Source organism: Gouania willdenowi, chromosome 16 (assembly GCF_900634775.1).
Source record: "Gouania willdenowi chromosome 16, fGouWil2.1, whole genome shotgun sequence".
Lineage (NCBI taxonomy): Eukaryota > Metazoa > Chordata > Actinopteri > Blenniiformes > Gobiesocidae > Gouania > Gouania willdenowi.
The window spans coordinates 11,814,284-11,836,950 of record NC_041059.1 but is presented as its reverse complement, the minus strand read 5'-3'; the positions used below and the strand labels follow the sequence as shown (position 1 = coordinate 11,836,950).

Here is a 22,667-nt window from a genome sequence, read left to right as displayed (position 1 = left end):
AAACCTTAAATGATTAAGATAATACATAGATGGATTAGATTGGGATTGAACCTGAGACCACTAATTATAAGCTTACCATAATGACCACTACATGACTTTCATAACATTTTCCAAGATAAAAAAGTTAAAAGAAACATTTTATATTTATATATAATTTTTGCCACGCTATAGTCTTACCTAAAAAGCAAAACAAAAAAAGACAAATTTATGCCATACTATATTCTTACCTCAAAAGAAGAAGAAAAAAAGAAACAAATTTATGCCATTCTATAGTCTTACCTAAAAAAACCACACATTTATGCCTTACTATGGTCTTACTTAAAAATAATGAAATAAAAAATAATAAAAAATTGGACAAATGTATGCCTCACTATAGTCTTACCTCAAAAAAGCCAAATTTTTGCCATACTACAGTCTTACCTCAAAAGCAAAAAAAAGACAAATTTATGCCATACTATAGTCTTACCTAAAAAAAAAAAAAAATTTGACAAATTTATGCCTTACTACAGTCTTACTTTAAAAAAAAAAAAAGAAAGCCAATTTTATGCCATAATATAAATATTACCTCAAAAGAAGAAGAAAAAAAGAAACAAATTTATGCCATTCTCTACTCTTACCTCAAAACCCACAAATTTATGTCATACTATAGTCTCACCTAAAAAAAAAAAAATTATAAATCACACAAATTTATGCCATACTATAGTTTTACTGCAAAAAAAAAAAAAAAAAAAAAGAAATTTTATGCCACACTATAGTTTTACCGCAAAAAAAGCCAAATTTATGCCACACTATAGTCTTTCCTAAAAAAAAAAAAAAAAATTTGACAAATTTATGCCTTACTACAGTCTTACTTCAAAAAAGCCTAATTTTTGCCATACTACAGTCTTACTTCCCAAAAAAAAAAAAAAAAAAAAAATTATAAATCACACAAATTTATGCCACACTATAGTTTTACCGCAAAAAAAGCCAAATTTATGCCACACTATAGTCTTACCTAAAAAAAAAAAAAAAATGTGACAAATTTTTGCCATACTATAGTCTTACTTCAAAAAAAAAAAGAAAATTATTTTTTGCACAAATTTTTGCCATGCTATAGTCTTACCTCAAAAGCAAAAAAAAGACAAATTTATGCCATACTATAGTCTTACTTCAAAAAAAAAAAAAAATTATAAATCACACAAATTTATGCCACTATAGTCTTACCTAAAAAAAAAAAAAAAAATTTGACAAATTTATGCCTTACTACAGTCTTACTTCAAAAAAAAAAAAAAAAAAAAAATTATATTTTGCACAAATTTTTACCATGCTATAGTCTTACCTAGAAGCAAAAAAAAGACAAATGTATGCCTTACTATAGTCTTACCTCAAGAAAGCCACATTTTTGCCATACTACAGTCTTACTTCAAAAAAAAAAAAAAAAATTAGAAATCACACAAATTTATGCCACACTATAGTCCTACCTAAAAAAAAATTTCAACAGTTTTATGCCTTGTTACAGTCGTACCTAAAAAAAAAAAAAAGACAAATTTATGCCATACTATACTCTTACCGCAAAAAAAACCTTTTTTATTTTACATTTTTTGGCCATACTATAGTCTTACCTCGAAAAAAAAAGTTTGCTCAAAGTCATGCCTTAACCTCAAAACATATTTCTGAACATTTTGCAACCTTTCATGACTAACATAATACAGAGACGGACTAGGTTGGGTTTGAACCAGAGATCCACTGATTATAAGTTCACCACATTGACCACTACACTATTGATTGAACTCTTTTCAGAATGTTTTCTGGACATCTCATACTATAGTCTTACTTATGAGCTAAAAAAGAGTTTACAAATTTATGCCATACTATAGTCTTACTTCCAAAAAAAAAAAAAAAAAAATTATAAATCACACAAATTTATGCCACACTATAGTCTTACCTAAAAAAAAAAAAAAAAAAAAAATTTGACAAATTTATGCCTTACTACAGTCTTACTTCAAAAAAAAAAAAAAAAAAAAAAAAAAAATTATATTTTGCACAAATTTTTACCTAAAAAATTTTTTACCTAAAAAAAAAAAAATTTGACAAATTTATGCCTTACTACAGTCTTACTTCAAAAAAGCCTAATTTTTGCCATACTACAGTCTTACTTCAAAAAAAAAAATAATTATAAATCACACAAATTTATGCCATACTATAGTTTTACTGCAAAAAAAAAAAAATATATATATATTTTTCACAAATTTTTACCATGCTATAGTCTTACCTAGAAGCGAAAAAAAGACAAATGTATGCCTTACTATAGTCTTACCTCAAAAAAGCCAAATTTTTGCCATACTAGTCTTACTTCAAATAAAAAAAAAAAATTATAAATCACACAAATTTATGCCACACTATAGTTTTACCGCAAAAAAAGCCAAATTTATGCCACACTATAGTCTTACCTAAAAAAAAAAAAAAAAAAAATTTGACAAATTTATGCCTTACTACAGTCTTACTTCAAAAAAGCCACATTTTTGCCATACTACAGTCTTACTTCAAAAAAAAAAAAAAAATTATAAATCACACAAATTTATGCCATACTATAGTTTTACTGCAAAAAAAAAAGAAAAAAAAAGCCAATTTTATGCCACGCTATAGTTTTACTGCAAAAAAAGCCAAATTTATGCCACACTATAGTCCTACCTAAAAAAAAATTTCAACAGTTTTATGCCTTGTTACAGTCTTACCTAAAAAAAAAAAAAGACAAATTTATGCCATACTATACTCTTACCGCAAAAAACCCCCTTTTTTTTTTACATTTTTTGGCCATACTATAGTCTTACCTCAAAAAAAAAAGTTTGCTCAAAGTCATGCCTTAACCTCAAAACATATTTCTAGACATTTTGAAACCTTTGATGATTAACATAATACAGAGACGGACTGGGTTGGGTTTGAACCAGAGATCCACTGATTATAAGTTCACCACATTGACCACTACACTATTGATTGAACTCTTCTGAGATGTTTTCTGGACATCTCATACTATAGTCTTACTTATAAGATAAAAAAAAGTTTACAAATTTATGCCATACTATAGTCTTACTTCAAAAAAAAAAAAAAATTATAAATCACACAAATTTATGCCATGCTATAGTCTTACTGCAAAAAAAAAAAAAAAAGCCAATTTTATGCCACACTATAGTTTTACCGCAAAGAAAGACAAATTTATGCCATGCTATAGTCTTACCTCAAAAGCAAAAAAAAGACAAATTTATGCCATACTATAGTCTTACTTCAAAAAAAAAAAAAAAAAAATTATAAATCACACAAATTTATGCCACACTATAGTCTTACCTAAAAAAAAAAAAAAAAAAATTTGACAAATTTATGCCTTACTACAGTCTTACTTCAAAAGAAAAAAAAAAAAATTTGACAAATTTTTGCCCTACTATAGTCTTACTTCAAAAAAAAAAAAAAGAAAATTTTTTTTTGGCACAAATTTTTGCCATGCTATAGTCTTACCTCAAAAGCAAAAAAAAGACAAATTTATGCCATACTATAGTCTTACCTAAAAAAAAAAAAAAAAAAAAAAAAATTTGACAAATTTATGCCTTACTACAGTCTTACTTCAAAAAAGCCAAATTTTTGCCATACTACAGTCTTACTTCAAAAAAAAAAAAAAAATTATAAATCACACAAATTTATGCCATGGTATAGTCTTACTGCAAAAAAAAAAAAAAAGCCAATTTTATGCCACACTATAGTTTTACCGCAAAGAAAGACAAATTTATGCCACACTATAGTCTTACCTAAAGAAAAAAAAAAAAAATTGACAAATTTATGCCTTACTACAGTCTTACTTCAAAAAAAAAAAAAAAAAATTTGACAAATTTTTGCCCTACTATAGTCTTACTTCAAAAGCAAAAAAAAGACAAATTTATGCCATACTATAGTCTTACCTAAAAAAAAAAAAAAAAAAAAAAATTTGACAAATTTATGCCTTACTACAGTCTTACTTCAAAAAAAAAAAAAAAATTATAAATCACACAAATTTATGCCACACTATAGTCTTACCTAAAAAAAAAAAAAAAAAATTTGACAAATTTATGCCTTACTACAGTCTTACTTCAAAAAAAAAAAAAAAAATTTGACAAATTTTTGCCCTACTATAGTCTTACTTCAAAAAAAAAAAAGAAAATTATTTTTTGCACAAATTTTTGCCATGCTATAGTCTTACCTCAAAAAAAAAAAAAGCCAATTTTATGCCACACTATAGTTTTACCGCAAAGAAAGCCAAATTTATGCCACACTATAGTCTTACCTAAAAAAAAAAAAAAAAAATTTGACAAATTTATGCCTTACTACAGTCTTACTTCAAAAAAAAAAAAAAAAAAAAAATTTGACAAATTTATGCCTTACTACAGTCTTACTTCAAAAAAGCCTAATTTTTGCCATACTACAGTCTTACTTCAAAAAAAAAAAAAAAAAAATTATAAATCACACAAATTTATGCCATACTATAGTTTTACTACAAAAAAAAAAAAAAAAAGCCAATTTTATGCCACACTATAGTTTTACCGCAAAAAAGCCAAATTTATGCCACACTATAGTCCTAACTAAAAAAAAAATTCAACAGTTTTATGCCTTGTTACAGTCTTACCTAAAAAAAAAAAAAGACAAATTTATGCCATACTATACTCTTACCCAAAAAAAACCTTTTTTATTTTACATTTTTTGGCCATACTATAGTCTTACCTCGAAAAAAAAAGTTTGCTCAAAGTCATGCCTTAACCTCAAAACATATTTCTGGACATTTTGAAACCTTTGATGATTAACATAATACAGAGACGGACTAGGTTGGGTTTGAACCAGAGATCCACTGATTATAAGTTCACCACATTGACCACTACACTATTGATTGAACTCTTCTGAGATGTTTTCTGGACATCTCATACTATAGTCTTACTTATAAGATAAAAAAAAGTTTACAAATTTATGCCATACTATAGTCTTACTTCAAAAAAAAAAAAAAATTATAAATCACACAAATTTATGCCATACTATAGTCTTACTGCAAAAAAAAAAAAGCCAATTTTATGCCACACTATAGTTTTACCGCAAAAAAAGCCAAATTTATGCCATACTATAGTCTTACCTAAAAAAAAAAAAAAAAAAATTTGACAAATTTATGCCTTACTACAGTCTTACTTCAAAAAAGCCAAATTTTTGCCATACTACAGTCTTACTTCAAAAAAAAAAAAAAAAATTATAAATCACACAAATTTATGCCATGCTATAGTTTTACTGCAAAAAAAAAAAAAAAAAAGCCAATTTTATTCCACGCTATAGTTTTACCGCAAAAAAAGCCAAATTTATGCCACATTATAGTCCTACCTAAAAAAAATTTTTAACAGTTTTATGCCTTGTTACAGTCTTACCTAAAAAAAAAAAAAAAGACAAATTTATGCCATACTATACTCTTACCGCAAAAAAAAACTTTTTTTTTTTTTTTTCATTTTTTGGCCATACTATAGTCTTACCTAAAAAAAAAAAAAAAAAAAAAAAATTGACGAATTTATGCCTTACTACAGTCTTACTTCAAAAAAGCCTAATTTTTGCCATACTACAGTCTTACTTCAAAAAAAAAAAAAATTATAAATCACATAAATTTATGCCATACTATAGTTTTACTGCAAAAAAAAAAAAAGACAAATTTATGCCACACTATAGTCTTACCTAAAAAAAAAAAAAATTGACAAATTTATGCCTTACTACAGTCTTACTTCAAAAAAAAAAAAAAAATATATATATATTTTGCACAAATTTTTACCATACTATAGTCTTACTTAAAAAAAAAAAAAAAAAAATTTGACAAATTTTTGCCATACTAATAGTCTTACTTCAAAAAAAAAAAAAGAAAATTATTTTTTGCACAAATTTTTGCCATGCTATAGTCTTACCTCAAAAGCAAAAAAAGACAAATTTATGCCATACTATAGTCTTACCTCAAAAAAAAAAAAAAAAAAAAAATTTGACAAATTTATGCCTTACTACAGTCTTACTTCAAAAAAAAAAAAAAAAATTATAAATCACACAAATTTATGCCACACTATAGTCTTACCTAAAAAAAAAAAAAAAAATTTGACAAATTTATGCCTTACTACAGTCTTACTTCAAAAAAAAAAAAAAAAAATTTGACAAATTTTTGCCATACTAATAGTCTTACTTCAAAAAAAAAAAAGAAAATTATTTTTTGCACAAATTTTTGCCATGCTATAGTCTTACCTCAAAAGCAAAAAAAGACAAATTTATGCCATACTATAGTCTTACCTCAAAAAAAAAAAAAAAAAAAATTTGACAAATTTATGCCTTTGAAACCTTTGACACTTAACAATACATGGAGATGGACCAGGTTGGGATTGAAAAATGGATAAAAAAAGATATATATAGGAAAACAGATTATTATTATTTTTTAATTATTCGGAAAACGGATTGAAAAAAAATAAAATTACATTGGAAAAAAAAAAAAAATGGGCAATATTTTTCAAGGGATTCATTTTACTAACAGATGCTTTTTTTTTTTTTTTTTAAATCTAATGACAAGTTAAACCTGCTGGTAATATCATAACTCTTACAATATTTAAGACCACAGTTAATCAGTGAAATGAAACAAAACAATTACTGATTATTTAATTTCTATCAACTGTTTTGTATATGCTAATATGACAACGTTATCACATTATAATATATCACAGTATATTACAAACGTGAATCATGATCGTGAATAAATGGACAGAACAGGTGAATAAATGAATAAATACATACATGTTATTTGATAACGCCAATTTCCTACTTTAGAAATAGTCTTATTTATCTACCTTTTTTATTATATTTATTTATTTATTTTTTACTGTAAATAAAAACTTTTTGTCCTTCAAATCATGTCTGTTTATTCCAAGCCACCAGAGGGCGCTAGAGGTAGACCATGTTAAACATCTGCCGAGGATAATAATAATAATAATAATAATAATAATAATAATAATAATAATAATAATAATACATTTTATTTGTATAGCGCTTTTACAGTGCTCAAAGACGAAAAGACGAAAGAACTGCAAGGAAAATCACTGATAGTGAACAAGTAAGTACGTCACTCTGCACATACACTTTAAAACTGCGTACAAATAAGTCATTGTACTTAAATAAGTGCATGATAGTTATTTATATATAGTTATATAGTTACTATGTTAGTAACTGCTGCTAAAATTTCAGCTGGGCCATAACGGTTATGACAACTTGCAAATGTTGCAACTTTTTGAAACATTTAGCATCTTTTTTTTCTCTTAAAAATATAATGTCAATGTTAAATCTAAATGCTAAATGATAAACCCTGAATGTTAAATGTTAAATCTCAATCTAAATTTACACATCAAACTATTAGGAAGATTTCAAGTGATAATAGTTGATATGCTTACATCCAGTAGTATCTATTTGTATTTCTTTTTAGACATTTGTCTAACTGTTTTTTTTTTTTTTTTTAGGACGAACCACCTATAGTGTGAAGACTAGGATATATTGATGTGTGCCAAACTCCAACCAATAATAAGTAAGTAGATATAAAAACAAAATCTTTACAGCTTCCTTTTAACATATTTATCTCAACTTCATTATTGGCCACTGAGACAAAGGAATGGGCAAAAACAATAGAATTATAGAGAAAGGAAGGGGTGCAGTGGAGAGAGGAAACATCTCATTGTGTTGTTTTGCTTCGTGCAATTAAGAGAGCCACAATCTGTTTTTGTGTCCCGAGGTAACGGAAACACATGCACAGCTCACTATGCAGTGAGGGGACAGGAAGGAAATAAGGAGACGGAGTGGAAGAAGTACAGAAAGAGAGAGAGAGACAGAGACATATATGTCAGAGGGAACACGCACACAATAGGAAACTAACGGAACTCGGAGAAGATACAGTTTTTATGGCGTTTTAAAGGATCTTTTCACCAGGGAAGCTGTCTAAAGTGTAAAGAAGACCTTCATAATCTCCATCGGACACTAAATTGTAATCATATGGACCACTTCTGTCTAAGATGATTTGCACAGACAAGGATAAGTACTTAAGTAAAGCTGGGATCTGCTGTGATCGCTGTCCTGCAGGTCAGTCATCATCTGAGTTTTACCACTAACATCTATTTTCTCTACTTTTTTTTGTTTTTTGTTTTTGTTAAAATGTCGTCGTTTCTCTCTGTGCCCTTTCACCTCACATCAGGAGAGCACGTAAAGACAGAGTGCACTGGCACTAGGGCCACAGAGTGTGCTGTGTGTGGCCGAGATCTCTACACGGCTACAGTAAATCACTTATTAAAATGCCATGTGTGCAAGGACTGTAGTCTCAGTGAGTCACACACACACACACACACACACACACACACACACACACACACACACACACACACACACACACACACACACACACACACACACACACACACACACACACTTTGCATGGAGGTAGATTTGTGCCTTTATTAATCAATCGAAGGGGAAAAAAAATTTTCAAACGCAATTTTTTGGGGGTTACATTTTTTTTTTTTTCATTCAAACACTTTTTTTCTTTGAAACATTGATTTTTTTTGATAGAAATGTTTAGTTTTTTGATTGATTGATAAAGACACAAATGTACTACCTATAAAATGGTCCAAATACAAAAAGATTACTTCAATAAAAAGAAATAAAAAAAATGTTCAAATGCAATTATTGGAGTCTCAAAGATTATTTTGCATTTGAACACTTGTTTTCTTTGATTGAAAATGTTTTTTTTTTTTTTTTTTATGCATACGAGAAAACTGTTGCAACAACACATCATCAGTAGGGTAAAAATAATCATATATTTACTTTAGATTGAAGTCAACATTTTTTTGATTGAAAAAATGTATTTTTATTGAAAAGTTTTTTGTTATTGAATAAAAAAGACACAAATCTACCTCCATACTTTTTTTTTGCCGCACTGCAAACACACCTCCACACACAGGACAATCATTTTATTTTCGTTTTTTTTTTACCATTTCAGAAAACAACAAAAGAACTCTGGATCACTGTTCATCCAAAAAGGATACAGTGTGTGAGTGTGTGACAGGTTTCTATTGTAATAATGACGACTGTGACCACTGTCAGCCTGTGGATCGCTGCCTTCCGGGTGAAGGAGTCAAACTTCCAGGTATAGGCTGTTGTTCAAATGTAAGTGATCATCCTCCTTGGCCAGACCGAGACCCTGATATAACTCTATGTTTCACCTTTTCTTTCAGCCACGCGCACAAATAACACAGTATGTGCACCATGTGTGAATGGGTCCTTTAGCAACGTCACAGATTTCACTTCACCCTGTAAAGCACACACAAGGTAAAATAACAATATTTTTTTTATTTTATTTTATTTCAAACATGAACAATTTTAATTCCAAAAGGAAAAAGAAAATAATGGAAAAAAAATTTGGAAAATTTGGAAAGAAAAAAAAAAACACACACTTCTGTCTGTAGTTATGCCTGAAAAAGAGCAGGATGAAGTTTACACCTATTTCATTCCTGCCCCTAATTCTGTACCTGTTGTCACCATCATTGTTCTCTGTAACGTCATGATTGTTTTTAATATTATAAATACCTAGTTGTAGTATTATCATTGTCATCATTATTCAACATCACATCATTGCCACATTTATAAATACTATCACTATTAACTCAAACATTATACTATTAATTATTAGTACACTAAGGACCAAGCCAAAATTCACAATCAATTCAGGTTTATTAATCTAATAATAATAATCTAATCTAAAAGAGAAATGTGATGCACCCATCTGACATTTAGAAATGTTTCTTAATGTAATGATGATGATAAATATTATGAGTTTGGTGGGGGGATTAAATTAAACAAAACGACTTCATATCAACGGGCTTCTGTCATCAGTCAAAGCTGTGGTTGATGATATTGAGGAGACAGATGTGCAGATGTCGACCCTGTACAGCAGTCTTTGGATGGCTATAGCTAGCTTACCATTTCAATAGACTGTAATACAGAGCTTGAAAACAGACTTTAGTTTTGTATGGTTTTAGGTGTAGACTGTAGTGTCATCGCGTACCCCTAGGGGTAAACGTACCTCTGTTTGGGAACCACTGCCATAGAGGATCAAGCAGGCACAAAAGATGACTGAATGAATTAAACAATTAATGAATGAAGTGCTTCCACCCCACTTTCAAACCACTAGCTGAGTTTTAGGCAGATGATCAGTGGAGGTGATCGATTGACATTCTGAATCAAATGTTGGCGCAACATACTTTTCATATTTATTTAATGTTATCATCACGAAGCCTGGAGAGAGTCGTGGAAATATTTTTGAGGCTATGGTTTTGTTTTGTTTTTTCTTAAGACCTTTATTTTGAAACCCGAAACTGTGTCTTCACCCACTATAATGAGTTTAACTGGAGCAGCAGAACTTTTACAGCTTTATCACAACCTACACACTGGGTTGTAGGTGTTTATCTACTGTATCTATAAATACTTTGGGGACCACTAAGGTGTGAGTGGTTTAGTTTTTTTTTGTTTTGTTTTGTTTTGATGTTGTTTATTTGGGAAAAATTCTGTAATCTGTGAGCTTTTATCAGGTTATTATCTTAGTCGATAAGTGTTTGATTCGAGCTTTGAGTTTTTACTAATTCTGTTACAGTTGTGGAGTGTGTTTCGTGCTTATAATCTTTGTTTAAGACTAAACTTAAAGGTGAAGAAGAAAAAAAGTGCAACTTGATAGCTTGTTGAAAGTGTTATACTAGTATTAGACATCTCCAAAAACAAAACGAAGATATGAAGACAACAATGACACCAACAGTTTGTTCCTTAAAATGGTTTCATGGTCTGTTTTTTTTTTTTTTCTTCTTCTTCAGAACTGTCATAGATTCACTTAAACAAACAATTTTTGCTTGAAAACCACATGAAATTCAGTAATTCAGAGAGCCCAACAAAACCCATTTATCCTAATGGGAAACTCTGTGCCAGTCATTACGTTATTCCTCAAGGGTAGCACAAAGAGTTTTTAACTCATCTCAGAAATGGATGTCATCAAGCTATGGCAGTGAGTTGCATTTTTGTTTGTGGTTGTTTTGCTACGATGAGTAAAAATGTAATTTGCATTATATTTTCAGATGTGAGGAATATGGAAGGCTCTTAAAAACTCAGGGAAGCCCGAAAGCTGATTCTGTCTGCGGGAACTTCAAATCTTGTAGGTTTTACCATCTCACACATGTTCTGTTTTAAAATGTTTATTCAAGGCAGCAGGTCCTTTAACAAGTGACTCATTTACTTCCTGTAATTGTGTCGCGGAGTTTGTAGAGGAAAGTCTGTCTGTGAGATGTTTTTTCTCCATTCAGACTAAATTATAGCCCCTTTGTTCTGTTGGATATTATTAAGCTTGTTTGATCATGTTCTTCAATCTATATATATTGTTGTCAAAAGATCCCAATTTATTTATTTTTAATTATTATTATTAAATTCTTATATATTCTCATCTATTAACCGAAAGGTTCCAGACCTATTTCAGGTCATGACCCCATTTTGATATCATAAATGTCCGGCGACCTCAGACATTTTTTCTTTCTTTCTAGAATTAGTTTTTGATCATGTTTATTACTATTTAAGTGTGTTACAAACACAGAGTAGCCAGCATTAGTGCACAAAGTGACCTCAGACATACTCTATTTTATTTCAACTAGATTACGTTTAAGTATAGAATACAGTTATTGGATATTTATTGTGTGTGATGTGTATTTGAAAAATAATGATCATTCAAAAAACCTAAAAAATAGAATTTTAATCTGTTTTTACCTTTTTTTTTATTGTTGTTGTTATTTTACCAATTACTAGATTATTTCAGGGGACCCCATTTAAATTCAAGGTGACTCCACATGGTGTCCCGACCGAAAGGTTGAAAATCACTATTAATCTATTTATTAAATTATATAAATTGTTTTAGCACTACAAGATTGAATATTGTTGCAAATAGCGATATATACAGAAAGTTGAATTGATTTGAATCATTAATAATTGTTTTTTTTTTTTTGTTTTTTTTTAAATTAAAACACAACACATAATTTTAAACAACTGTAGTCTGTCCTTTCACTTTTTCAAATATGAATCTACTTAAAAATAAAATGCAGTATATAAATATCTGAGCTGGTGCAATTTGTCACTAATCCTGGCAACTCTGTATCTTTAATGCATTGGAAACATTTTTGTGATATTGAAATGGGGTCACAATCCCAAAAAGGTAGGGAACCATTGCCCTATAGTACCTCCCAAAACACAAAGTAGCGCTAAAATGATGAGGGGTTTTTTTGTTAAAAAGTTGTTAAATCACAAATTCAAAAAAAAAGTTCAAATGTACTGGTCTGTCCTTTTGTCTGTCAGATTGTTCATGGATGCTGCCAGCAGGCCTGTGGTCAGGACTGGTTGTGACCATAATTATCGTGCTGGTTTTTATCTTGTGGCGAGCAAAACGTAAACATTACAAAACAGGTGAGCCTATGACATCAGGTGTATTGTGCCATTTCCCTTTCTCATGGTTTCCCATTTAAAGCGTCCCAGTTTAATTACTGAGGCTGTGTGTACATGATTATAGTTGGTCAAATTTAACATATAGCTCCTTTTATTTCTCCCAGATTGAATTTTTTTTTTTTTTCAGTTTAAAGTCAGGTGCTGCGCCCCCGTCAAGCTTGAACTAACATAAAATAAAAACCGCATCCTGTGAATACCCTGCCTGACATAGATTCAATCTGTGAAGTGACGCACACGCTTCAGAAGCTCATTCACTGAACCTTCTCTGACTCTTATATGGAGGTAGATATAATTTATTATTCAATCAACAAAAACCTTTTCAGTAAAAAACAAACACTTTATTAAAAAAGAAAACTTTCAATAAAAAAAAGTTTACTTCAATCAAAAATAAATCATTTCAAATAATTAAATTTCAACACTTTTTTTCTTTGATTGAAAATGTTTGGGTTTTTTTTGGTTGAAGTTTTTTTTTTTGTTCATAGAATAATAAAGACCCAAATCTACCTCCATACTCTTACTGTATTTACTCACCTACTAGGGTCAATGTTATAATAAGTAGATAAAAAAAACTAAAGAAATACATTAAAAAAAACCTCCAAAATGTCAATGTTTTTTTAATTATTATTTTTTTTATCTGCCTTATGTTTTTTTTTTTTTTGTACAGAGAATTTAACTCCACAATGAATGTTTGACCTGGTTTTATCTACATCCTGAAAGATGTTTTGGTTTCTAGCAATGACTCATGTATTGACTTCCTCTCTTACTGGCAATGTATCATACAGCCTTTGATCTGCCGACGTGTACAGAACAAGTGTCTTTCTTTCAGAATAAGTGTCTTTCTTTCTTGATACGTATCAGTGTTATCTGCACTAAAATTGCTGGATTCTTAAAGTAAGAAAAATAAATAAAAATTGAATGATTTCTTTTCAGAGCGCTCCAGTCCAGCTGCTGTGAAGGAGATCATCTCTACATCTCCTCTCACTCCACTCAACAGTGTTTCTCACTGCTGTAACAGCTGCACCAAGGATGAAGGCAAAATATGCACTTTTAACACCGGTGACTTTACTTCCAAAAAATCTTAATCATAAGCAGGCCTTTACTCTACTAAAAAAGCAGGAAAACATTAATAAATTGGTCTGTGGTGTGTCTCTTATGATGTGAAGTTTACTGTCTGATCAGGTTCCATCACCTCCAAACTAGCTTACATGTTCATAATTTCCTTTTTCTTTTCGGGTGGTGTTCTTGTTTAATTTGGCAGAACAATGTATACATCATTGTCACAAAGACATGGAAAAATGTCATGCATATTGTCTATAATAGAAAAAACAATGATGTAGTTTAGATTTAGTTCATTTTAGTTAATTTGCTGACCTTACGAGAGAGAAAGAAGCACTGATTCTCAAAGAAAGCAACTTAAACATACAGCAGCATAACAAGAGAAAGTGATTCAATATTTTTTTGTGTGTATGTGTCCTAAATATACTGATGATAAATTATTTTTTCTTTTTTCAGTTCTTGCATAATATTGTAAGATTGTTGCGTCTGGACTGTAGGATCTAAAGTTGCCCATGACTGTCTAATGCCCAACTGCTCTCACTTCCTGTGTGACTGCTTCTTCAACGCATTATAAGATGCTTTAAAGCAGGAAGCCTCATTTAACCTTTGAATTGTGTTTTTTTGTTTTGTTCTGCAGATGACGTCCTGCTCAGTTGTGCTGTACATGAGAGGCTAAACACCATTCCTGCTAAATGTCTACCAATGGCCTCTGCTTCACCTGCTGACTTCAAACGCACCAATAAAGAAGAAGGATGCTGTGACGTCCTGAAGTCACACTCAGAGCCCCAGGAGGACGAATGGTGCGGGAAATCCCCGTAAACTAAAAAACTATTCCTGACATGCAAACAACAAACCCATTAGTGTGGCTGTGAAAAAAGAGGATCTTCTTATATCAGGGAGAGGAAATGCTACAAAAGGAGAGTGATAATGTGCTGCCACCTACAGGCTTCAATGAGAACTACATAACTCCAGACAATTGTTAGACATATAATTATGCACACCTGCCTAATATTGTGTAGGTTTCCCTTTCGCAGCCACAGGAACAACAAACTGCAATTCAAGCTGTATTCTGACACCTTACATCAGCGTAATCTCCAAATCAGTACAAAGAGAAGTTATTCATAATAATCATAGTATTTAGATTTCTATACAGTAGCACCTTTTCTAGATACTCCGGAATGCATTACAGAAACAATAGTGCACCTTTCATACGCAGTCTTGGTCAAATGTCATGCGAAGTGGTCGTAAAAGTTTCCCAGTGCACAATAATTATATTGTGAATCAGGTGACACTATAGCAATAACTATTTGCAATAGTGTCAGACCTTTGACTGCGTCGCTGGTTGTTTAAAAACTGTAAAATTATTCTTTTTAAATGCTGTTGTGTTTACTGGCCTGTACTAAAGTTTTAGGGAATATTTTCAGATCATTTTCATAACTTTTATTACAAAATGTTATTCTTTGCCACATCCAAGAGCTTCATCCTCAAACCTTTCAGAAGGTGAATTGAAGACATATTTGTGGATATTGCCTCGCTGTATGAAAAGTTCCCAATACAAGTGGTTATACAGTAAGTCAGGCACAAATGGCGAGAATTGAATGAAATCACCTTTCTAAAGGCAGCTTTCATTTAACTGTTGAGGCTTTAAAATCCAATACAGTAACCAGAAGCAGTCTAAATTAATCAGACTTTAACCCTGATATGAGTGTTTGTTTAACTTTGTGAGGAAAAGAAAGGCAGCAACAGGTAGAAGATGGTAACCTCTTTAGAATAGAATTAAATGGTTTTCTTACCAAATGCTACCACATCATCCATCCATCTAAGGCACATATGCCAAACCCAAGGCCTGGGGGCCAAATCTGGCCCTTTATACCATCCAATTCAGCCTGCAGGAGAAAGTACAAAATGATTGTGTAATTTACCAAATAATTCAGTAGTAGATATCTCAGCCCTTCCATCAATGCAACTCCACACTATTTAGAGGATGGCGGAGGATTTTTCACATTGTCTTTACATGACTTCAGTTCAAATTGTTCAAAGAAGTAAATTGTCCTCAAATTTTTAAATCAGCATTGGTCAGAAAAATCAGTGGAATTTAGAAGAGAAACTGATGTCTGTCACTTATTGCCTGGTTATTGGGGGCACCTTACATACTTTATGTATACGTCAAAGTACAAACTTGGGGACATTAATATTGAAATTGCTAATTTTCCTGCCTAAAATCTTCAGCCCACTTAGGATCAAACTACTTTATATTTGTCCCCTGAACTAAAATAAGTTTGACACCCTTGATCTAAGGGCTTATCCTAAGGCTGCTGGAGCCCATCACAGCACATATATAGTCCTTTTAACTGAGAACGCTCTACTAGCAACAAAGTGCTAATATAATGTTTGCCGTACAAATTGGACTGTAGAAATATTGAAATATTGTTGCTTTTCCTTGTACGCACAGTGATGCAAATGTTGATGTTCTACACTTTTTTGGGAGAATAAAAGTACATTATAGAACGCAACACAAGTTTACCATTTTTATGTGAAAACATTGTGTATCTGGAGCCCATGAATTCAGAAGTCTCTGGTAGGCATCATACTTCATCATAAGACTAACGCTCAAGACATTCTTGTTTAAAATTGCAGGCTTGATCACCCTGTAGTTGGCCACCTTTGATGATGGTGTCTAGTGTTTAAAAGGCCTGATTCAAAGTAACACTACTGATTATGCGTTCCAAACATACATCCTTCTCATATTTGAGAGACAGCATCCACGCCACTCTCAAAAGGTGAACCTCATGTGACTACCATCTTTTGGCACAAAGAACGGCTTAACGTCACGTCCCATGTTTAATGATGATTCCAACCACAATAACAGAGACATTTTGGGAACAAAGAAAACCTTCCTGCTGTAAGACAGCATTGAATCCACAGAGCAAATCTGGACAAGATCAGAGTTTGGCAGATTGAATACATCTTTGGAGCTATATTGTATAATCACACAACACATTATTACAAGATTTATTTAGCAGTCAGCACACATGGATCAAGATTTTGTGAAGAGAGATGATTATGTAGAATAAGAGGGAAGTTTGCAATCATTGGCTTTTCTGGCATGTATACCGAGTAGACGTCCAGTCCTTCTCTGATCTTTAAAAACACAAACTTAAAATACTACCAACATGATTCGGCTTCTGCACCAGCTACTTTCAGTGGTTTGCTGAAACTTTTCCAGTGATTTTCAACTCGCCTTCTTGAAGAGTTGCTTGGCAACCACGCCTTGAACTCGCATCTCCTGCAGAGAGTAGGGGGAAAAAAGGGAAAGAGTGTAAACTAACCAATAAGAATCACAGTTTGCCACATCAAAGAAGTGCTAAATGAGTGATACACACAGTTGGGGGGCTGTAGCCAAAACATCCCCCTTTCATCTTTTGACCTTCTAATCCTTCTCTTCTGTATACCTCCCCCCCTTCCTTCATCATTCGTCTCTTGTTGTTCCCTTCCCCGCTGCTTTGCGTAAACCCTGAAATCCACCTTTTAAGGCTTGATCCCCCCCCCATCATTCCTTTTCCCACAGTTGCATCAACAAAGCATTGTTTTGTCCCGCGTGTACACAGAAGAATTAGAAATCCTCTCAGAGCCTTTCACTGAAACAATGCCGTTTGTTTCACATCTTAATCAGCGCTGGCACATATTCTATAAGCTTCAACCCTTTGAGTTAGACTTGTTAAAATCACATAAGATTGTCCAGTAATGTTCACCTTAAGACTTTAAAAGCACTGCAATGCCATTCATATCATGTTTATTTTGCAGGTTTTTTTTATTTAGAGTTGACCTTTCACTTTTTTGGCCATGTTTACATGAGAGCTTTAATTCTGAATAAAAGTTAACTGACCTTGTAATTCCAAATGAAATTAGGTGGCTGGTTTATTCCAATTTTAATTATGAATTAAATAATTCCTTGATCTTGTAAACATTTAATTCCGCTTTAAGGTAATTACGTTTGTTCTGCGCATGCTCGTCCTGTCGCGATGACTCACTGGTGACGACCGTGGCTCAGTGGTAGAGTGGGTCGTCCAAAAACCAAAGGGTTGGTTGTTTGAATCCCACTCTATCCAAGTCATTGTCATTGCATCCATGGGCAAGGCACTTTACTCAAATTGCCTCGTATAAATTGTGCATGAATGTTAGTGGTGGTCAGATAGGCCGTAGGCGAGAAATTGCAGCCACGCTTCTGTCAGTCTGCTCCAGAGCAGCTGTGGCTACATTATAGCTTACCACCGCCGGTATGATTGATGTGAGTGACTGGTGTGAATGAATAATGGTTTCTGTACGCGCTTTGAGTCTCCTCAAAAAAAGTGCTATATAATCTAAGCCATTGTTATTATCATAATCCAAGATGGCCGCCCGAAGCAAGCGTTGCACTCGAGTTGGGACTATTTATTTAATAAGAGTCTTAGAAGACATGGATATAATGAAAAGAGTGGATGGACGGAAGCATAAACGTGCAGACTTTTAAGCTGACACACAGACTTATTACACACACGGACATTAGCAAATGGAAGAGACTACATCGGGGCAATGAATGAAGCCCTGCACCAGGATACAGAGCTTCACTAATGACGTGCGGGTCATAAAGTTCTCCTTCCACTCAACGTCCTGTATAGTGGAGGTAGAGCAGCCGTTGCACTAATCGCTGGCTTTGATTGGTCAAAGTACGGTCTTGTGCCTCCCTTCTCCTGCTCATTGGACAAAAGTTAAACATAAGAAGTGAAAGAAAGTGTGTTATTGTCGAGCTGCTGCTTCAAAACTACAATCAAGATAAAAATGACAACAGTTCCGATAATGTGTTTTTTTCCCCCCACCTTCTCCCCCTGTCAAATCAGAACACTTCCTAACCCCCAGACCTAAAGCGGAATTGAAAAGAGCCAAATAGACCTGCTTTTCATGTAAACCTCAATTCTGAAATACTAATTCCATGTAAATACAAAGCAGAACACTTTAATTCGGAATAATTGAACTCAGAATAACTAATTCAGAATTAAAAAAACATAAACGTGGCCATTGTTCCTTTAATATCTTCTCTCTTCTCAGACCTCCCCCTCCCTTTCTTCTCTCTTCGGTTCACTCCCCCTGCGTTGGCCTCTCCTTCACCCCTTTTTCCACCCCATACATCCTCACCAAATGCAGCTCGTCTCCATCCAGCCAGTGTGTCCAGCCTCGCCCCTCTTTCTCGCCCCGCTGTACACAGACCAGCTTGTCTCCTTCCCAGCTCACCGTCGTCTGCACAGAGATGGGAGTGATTTGTATGTAAAGCACGCAGCGCAGTGGGGGCTTAGATGTCCTTTTGTTGCCCTTTTCTGTCCCTGCATCAGTTTGTAAGTGTGAGACTATACAAGGATCTTTCACACATAAGCTTGCAGAGGTGTAAATTAGAACTGATATATTCTAATCAAGTAGAAGTACTGTTACTTGATTGAAATTGTACAAGTAGAAGTAAGTCATACAAAAAATACTCAAGCACAAGTAAAAAGTAGAGCATTTAAATAGCACTCAAAGTAAAAGTCACTAGTTTCTTTCACCCTAGTTACGAGTTACTTTTTTGGTAATACATTTGCCACGGTTCCCTTGCATACAGTAAACATCTCATGTATAAACTTAAAAAGGAAGCGATGAAATCTTGCACAATTGGAATTTAATTTATTTTCCGCAAAGGCATCCGTATTAAATAAAATATTTGACAAAATGTACAATTATTTTTTAAATAAAATAACCCCAGTGAATTCAATTCAAAATAAAAAATTCTCAGGCTCCCAGTATAGCGAAATTTATTAACTCTAAAACTGAGAAAATAACCAGCATTCAATGCTTTACTTTTAATCTGATTAGTTCATTTTTTGTAGTTTCACAATGTTCATTAATCAATTTAAACCAAAAAAAAATGATTTACTCAGTAACTGTTGGGTCTCGAAAAGTAACAAATTACTCTACTTGTTTTAAAACATACTAAAGTAAGAGTAAAATTACTGATTTAGAAACATACTCAAAAAAATACAAGTATCCATAAAAGCAACTCAATGACAGTAACGTGAGTAGTTGTGATTGCAACACTGAAAATCAAAGCAGTATAAGGGTCAGATGTTAAATACACAAAGAAAGCTTGTGTAATACATGCAACCTAAAGCATCTGTGCATGATGTAGGGCAATGTGCACATTCTGGAAAAAGAGAAGAATATATAAATATACTGTACACATGCACAAACAAACCTGACAGGTCCGGCCGTCCACTGGTCCCAGGTCCTCGGTGAACTCTGTCCCTATAGTAAAATCCATTAAGAAGTTCTTGAAGGTGGTAAGGGTTTTGATTTTCATGGCTCCTGTGGCAACGTCATGGGTGATTTCTTTGGTGGGCTTCAAAAGACACACAATCTTCCTCAGGGCAAAATTGATATCTGGGAGAAAATGGACGAGACACAACATGCAATGTGAGACATAATTGGAGCTTCCCTGAGGAGAACCTCTTTGCAGTTGCAGTAATGGCACACACAGTGGGGTCATGCAAAGGACAGCCTTTGACTTTTTGCAGATGAAGATGGTCCTCGTGATAAAAACAGTGACTCACCATCTCATCCACATGATGAACTTTAAAAAATATGAACCCTCTGGAGTCCAGTCCAAGGCTGTTTTTGACTCACTATAAAAACTGTTTACCTTGCTTTGTTTGGTGTAATTCATTCAGCACAACCTCAGCTGTATGAATGTATATGTAATCTATCATTTTTGACATATTACAATGACATATTGGACCTAAAAATCACACAACAAAATATGTTGTATTTTTTTTTTTTACTGTGAAAAACCCAAACATGTTTAAAGAACCTTTTTAATTATGTAGAATGCAAATTTAAATGGTCATTTTTAATTACTCAAATTTACAAAACAACAAAATGAAAAGCGCTTCACTCATTGCCTAGCAACCAAACGTCATGAGTTGCCATTGACTTTTTTTGATTGGTTGATTTTGTGCATTTTACCAACAATGAAAAGAACACTTTCATTTTGCGAGAGAAGGAAGTACGGTCCGTGTTTACGGTTTGTTTCTGCACCGAATGCAAGCAAAAAATAATCAGAACATTTTGATCACTTTCAACACAACTTTAAGGAACACATACCTAAAGCTGTGAGGTAGGAGTCCATATTCTGGTGCTCCACCATGTGATAGGTGCCTGTGTAGTCGGGCTTGGCCATGATGTTCTGCTGATGGATCTTATTGGTACCAGATGTGGATCCAGCAGAAAAAAGCTCTTGGATCGCTTTCACAACTTGTAGACAGCTTTGTGTTCTAGTCCTACCTGTGGCTCCACCAGTGCAGCTCCTGTCTGACAGACAGACAGACAGACAGACAGACAGACAGAAGCGGTCCGTCGGTACCAGTCAGTAGTGATCAGTAATGACTCACTGAAGAAGTGTTGGGGGATGTTTTTCCCCTTCAGGATCGCATGCAGGGGGAGGTTCTGTTCTCCCTCTTTACCAACGATCCTGCAGCGCACACAGAGCAGGGGCGGTGCTAGGGATGGGTGGATCCGTATTACATAACAGAGCTCTATCATTCATTGGAGGATAATCCACATGAATAAACCTAGACCCAGCAGAGCACGTGAGGTATGGCAAGCCCTTTTAACATTTAATAAGATATCTGAAATTCAATTGCTGATATCTGCAATTCAATTGTTACATGTAAAAATGTAATTGCAGATATCTGCAATTCAATTTTGACATGTGGCAATTCTAATTCATGATATCTACAACTCAATTGTTACATGTAACAATTGAATTGCAGATATCTGTAATTCAGTTTCTACATGTCGAAATGACATTTTGACATGTTGAAATATATTTGTTACGTGTGAAAATGGCTTTACAGATATCTTGAATTAACATTTCAACATGTCAAAATTACATTTGAACATGTTCAAATGTAATTTCCACTACTGAAAACTAAATTGCTACATGTCCGCCAGACTTATTAAATGTTAAAAGGGCTTGCCATACGTGAGGAGACTCTATCTGCACAAGCGCGGTATTAACTTCTCAAAGTCTATTATCATCATCCAGTGTTAGAGCCTTGGCTGTATGTATCTGATGGTGTTTGGGATCCTGTAAATCGGATGTTTTCAACATTGGGGCCGAGGCCCCCTGTGGGGTCGCCTGGAATTAAAACGGGGTCTCCTGAACATAGGCAGAGTTTGAGGCCCCAACCATAGTTATTCCGAATTAAATTCTTCGAAATTAAAGCGTTCTGCTTTGTGTTTACATAGAAATAGTAATTTCAGAATTGAAATGTATATGGAAAACCGGTTTATTTGGCTTTACTCGATTCCGCTTTAGGTCTGGGGGTTGGGAAGGGCTCCGATTAGACAGAGGGAGAAAGAGACGTGTCACTTCTTTCGGGATAAATCAAACAACAAACCTTTTCTTGTCGGCTGCAACATAAAAGACCACTTGAGAATTGTTTAATCTTTTGTTTTTATTGTAGTTTTGAAGCAGCAGCTCAAACATAACACATGGTTTTACTTTGCTCCGTGGAGTAGAAAAGAGAAAGAACAGACGTTTGGAGAGATAGAAATCTGTAATTTGGTAAATCAAAGCCAGCGGTTAATGCTACAGCTATTCTACCTCCACTATACAGAACGTTGAGTGAAAAAATAACTTTATAATGATCTGCGCATAATTAGTAAAGCTCTGGTGCTTCATGCCTTGATGAAGCCTGTTCCATTTGCCGACATCCGTGTGTGTATAACAAGTCCGAGTGACTGTGTGTGTGTGTGTGTGTGTGTGTGTGTAATAAGTAAATATGTCCTTGTGAATGTCCGCATGTTTATGCCATTCTTTTTATTATATCCATGTCTTTTAATGCTTATATTATATAAATAGTCTGGGCTTCAGTCCAGGTGTCGTCGTCACCAGCATGTCATTCCGGCCAGTTGCGTATTCGCAGAACGACCATAATTAATTAAAGTGGAATCCCGAGAACTCCATGAATGCTCCTGAAATG

General features: G+C 33.2%; 2 protein-coding genes across 3 annotated transcripts; one reads left to right on the top strand and one right to left on the bottom strand.

Annotated features, from left to right (window-relative positions):
- Positions 1-7,054: 7,054 nt before the first annotated feature.
- LOC114477481 (tumor necrosis factor receptor superfamily member 5) lies at positions 7,055-16,124 on the top strand. Of its 2 annotated transcripts, none has more exons than XM_028469811.1 (10): positions 7,055-7,108; positions 7,509-7,573; positions 7,778-8,121; positions 8,234-8,359; positions 9,035-9,181; positions 9,270-9,363; positions 11,157-11,233; positions 12,418-12,525; positions 13,495-13,596; positions 14,258-16,124. In XM_028469811.1, exons 3-10 carry the CDS (start codon positions 8,055-8,057, stop codon positions 14,437-14,439), a joined length of 903 nt encoding a protein of 300 aa, XP_028325612.1. In that variant the 5' UTR covers positions 7,055-7,108; positions 7,509-7,573; positions 7,778-8,054; the 3' UTR covers positions 14,440-16,124. The 2 variants fall into 2 exon arrangements, with proteins under 2 accessions (XP_028325612.1, XP_028325611.1); XM_028469810.1 differs by having other exon boundaries at positions 13,495-13,620.
- Positions 16,125-16,603: 479 nt separating this feature from the next.
- On the bottom strand, positions 16,604-21,171 carry rbp5 (retinol binding protein 1a, cellular). Its single transcript, XM_028469830.1, has 4 exons — positions 20,785-21,171; positions 19,880-20,064; positions 18,793-18,894; positions 16,604-16,906 (listed from the first exon to the last, which is right to left on the bottom strand). The coding sequence occupies exons 1-4, from the start codon at positions 20,858-20,860 to the stop codon at positions 16,853-16,855; spliced, it is 417 nt and encodes a 138-aa protein (XP_028325631.1). The 5' UTR covers positions 20,861-21,171; the 3' UTR covers positions 16,604-16,852.
- Between the last annotated feature and the right edge of the window lie 1,496 nt (positions 21,172-22,667).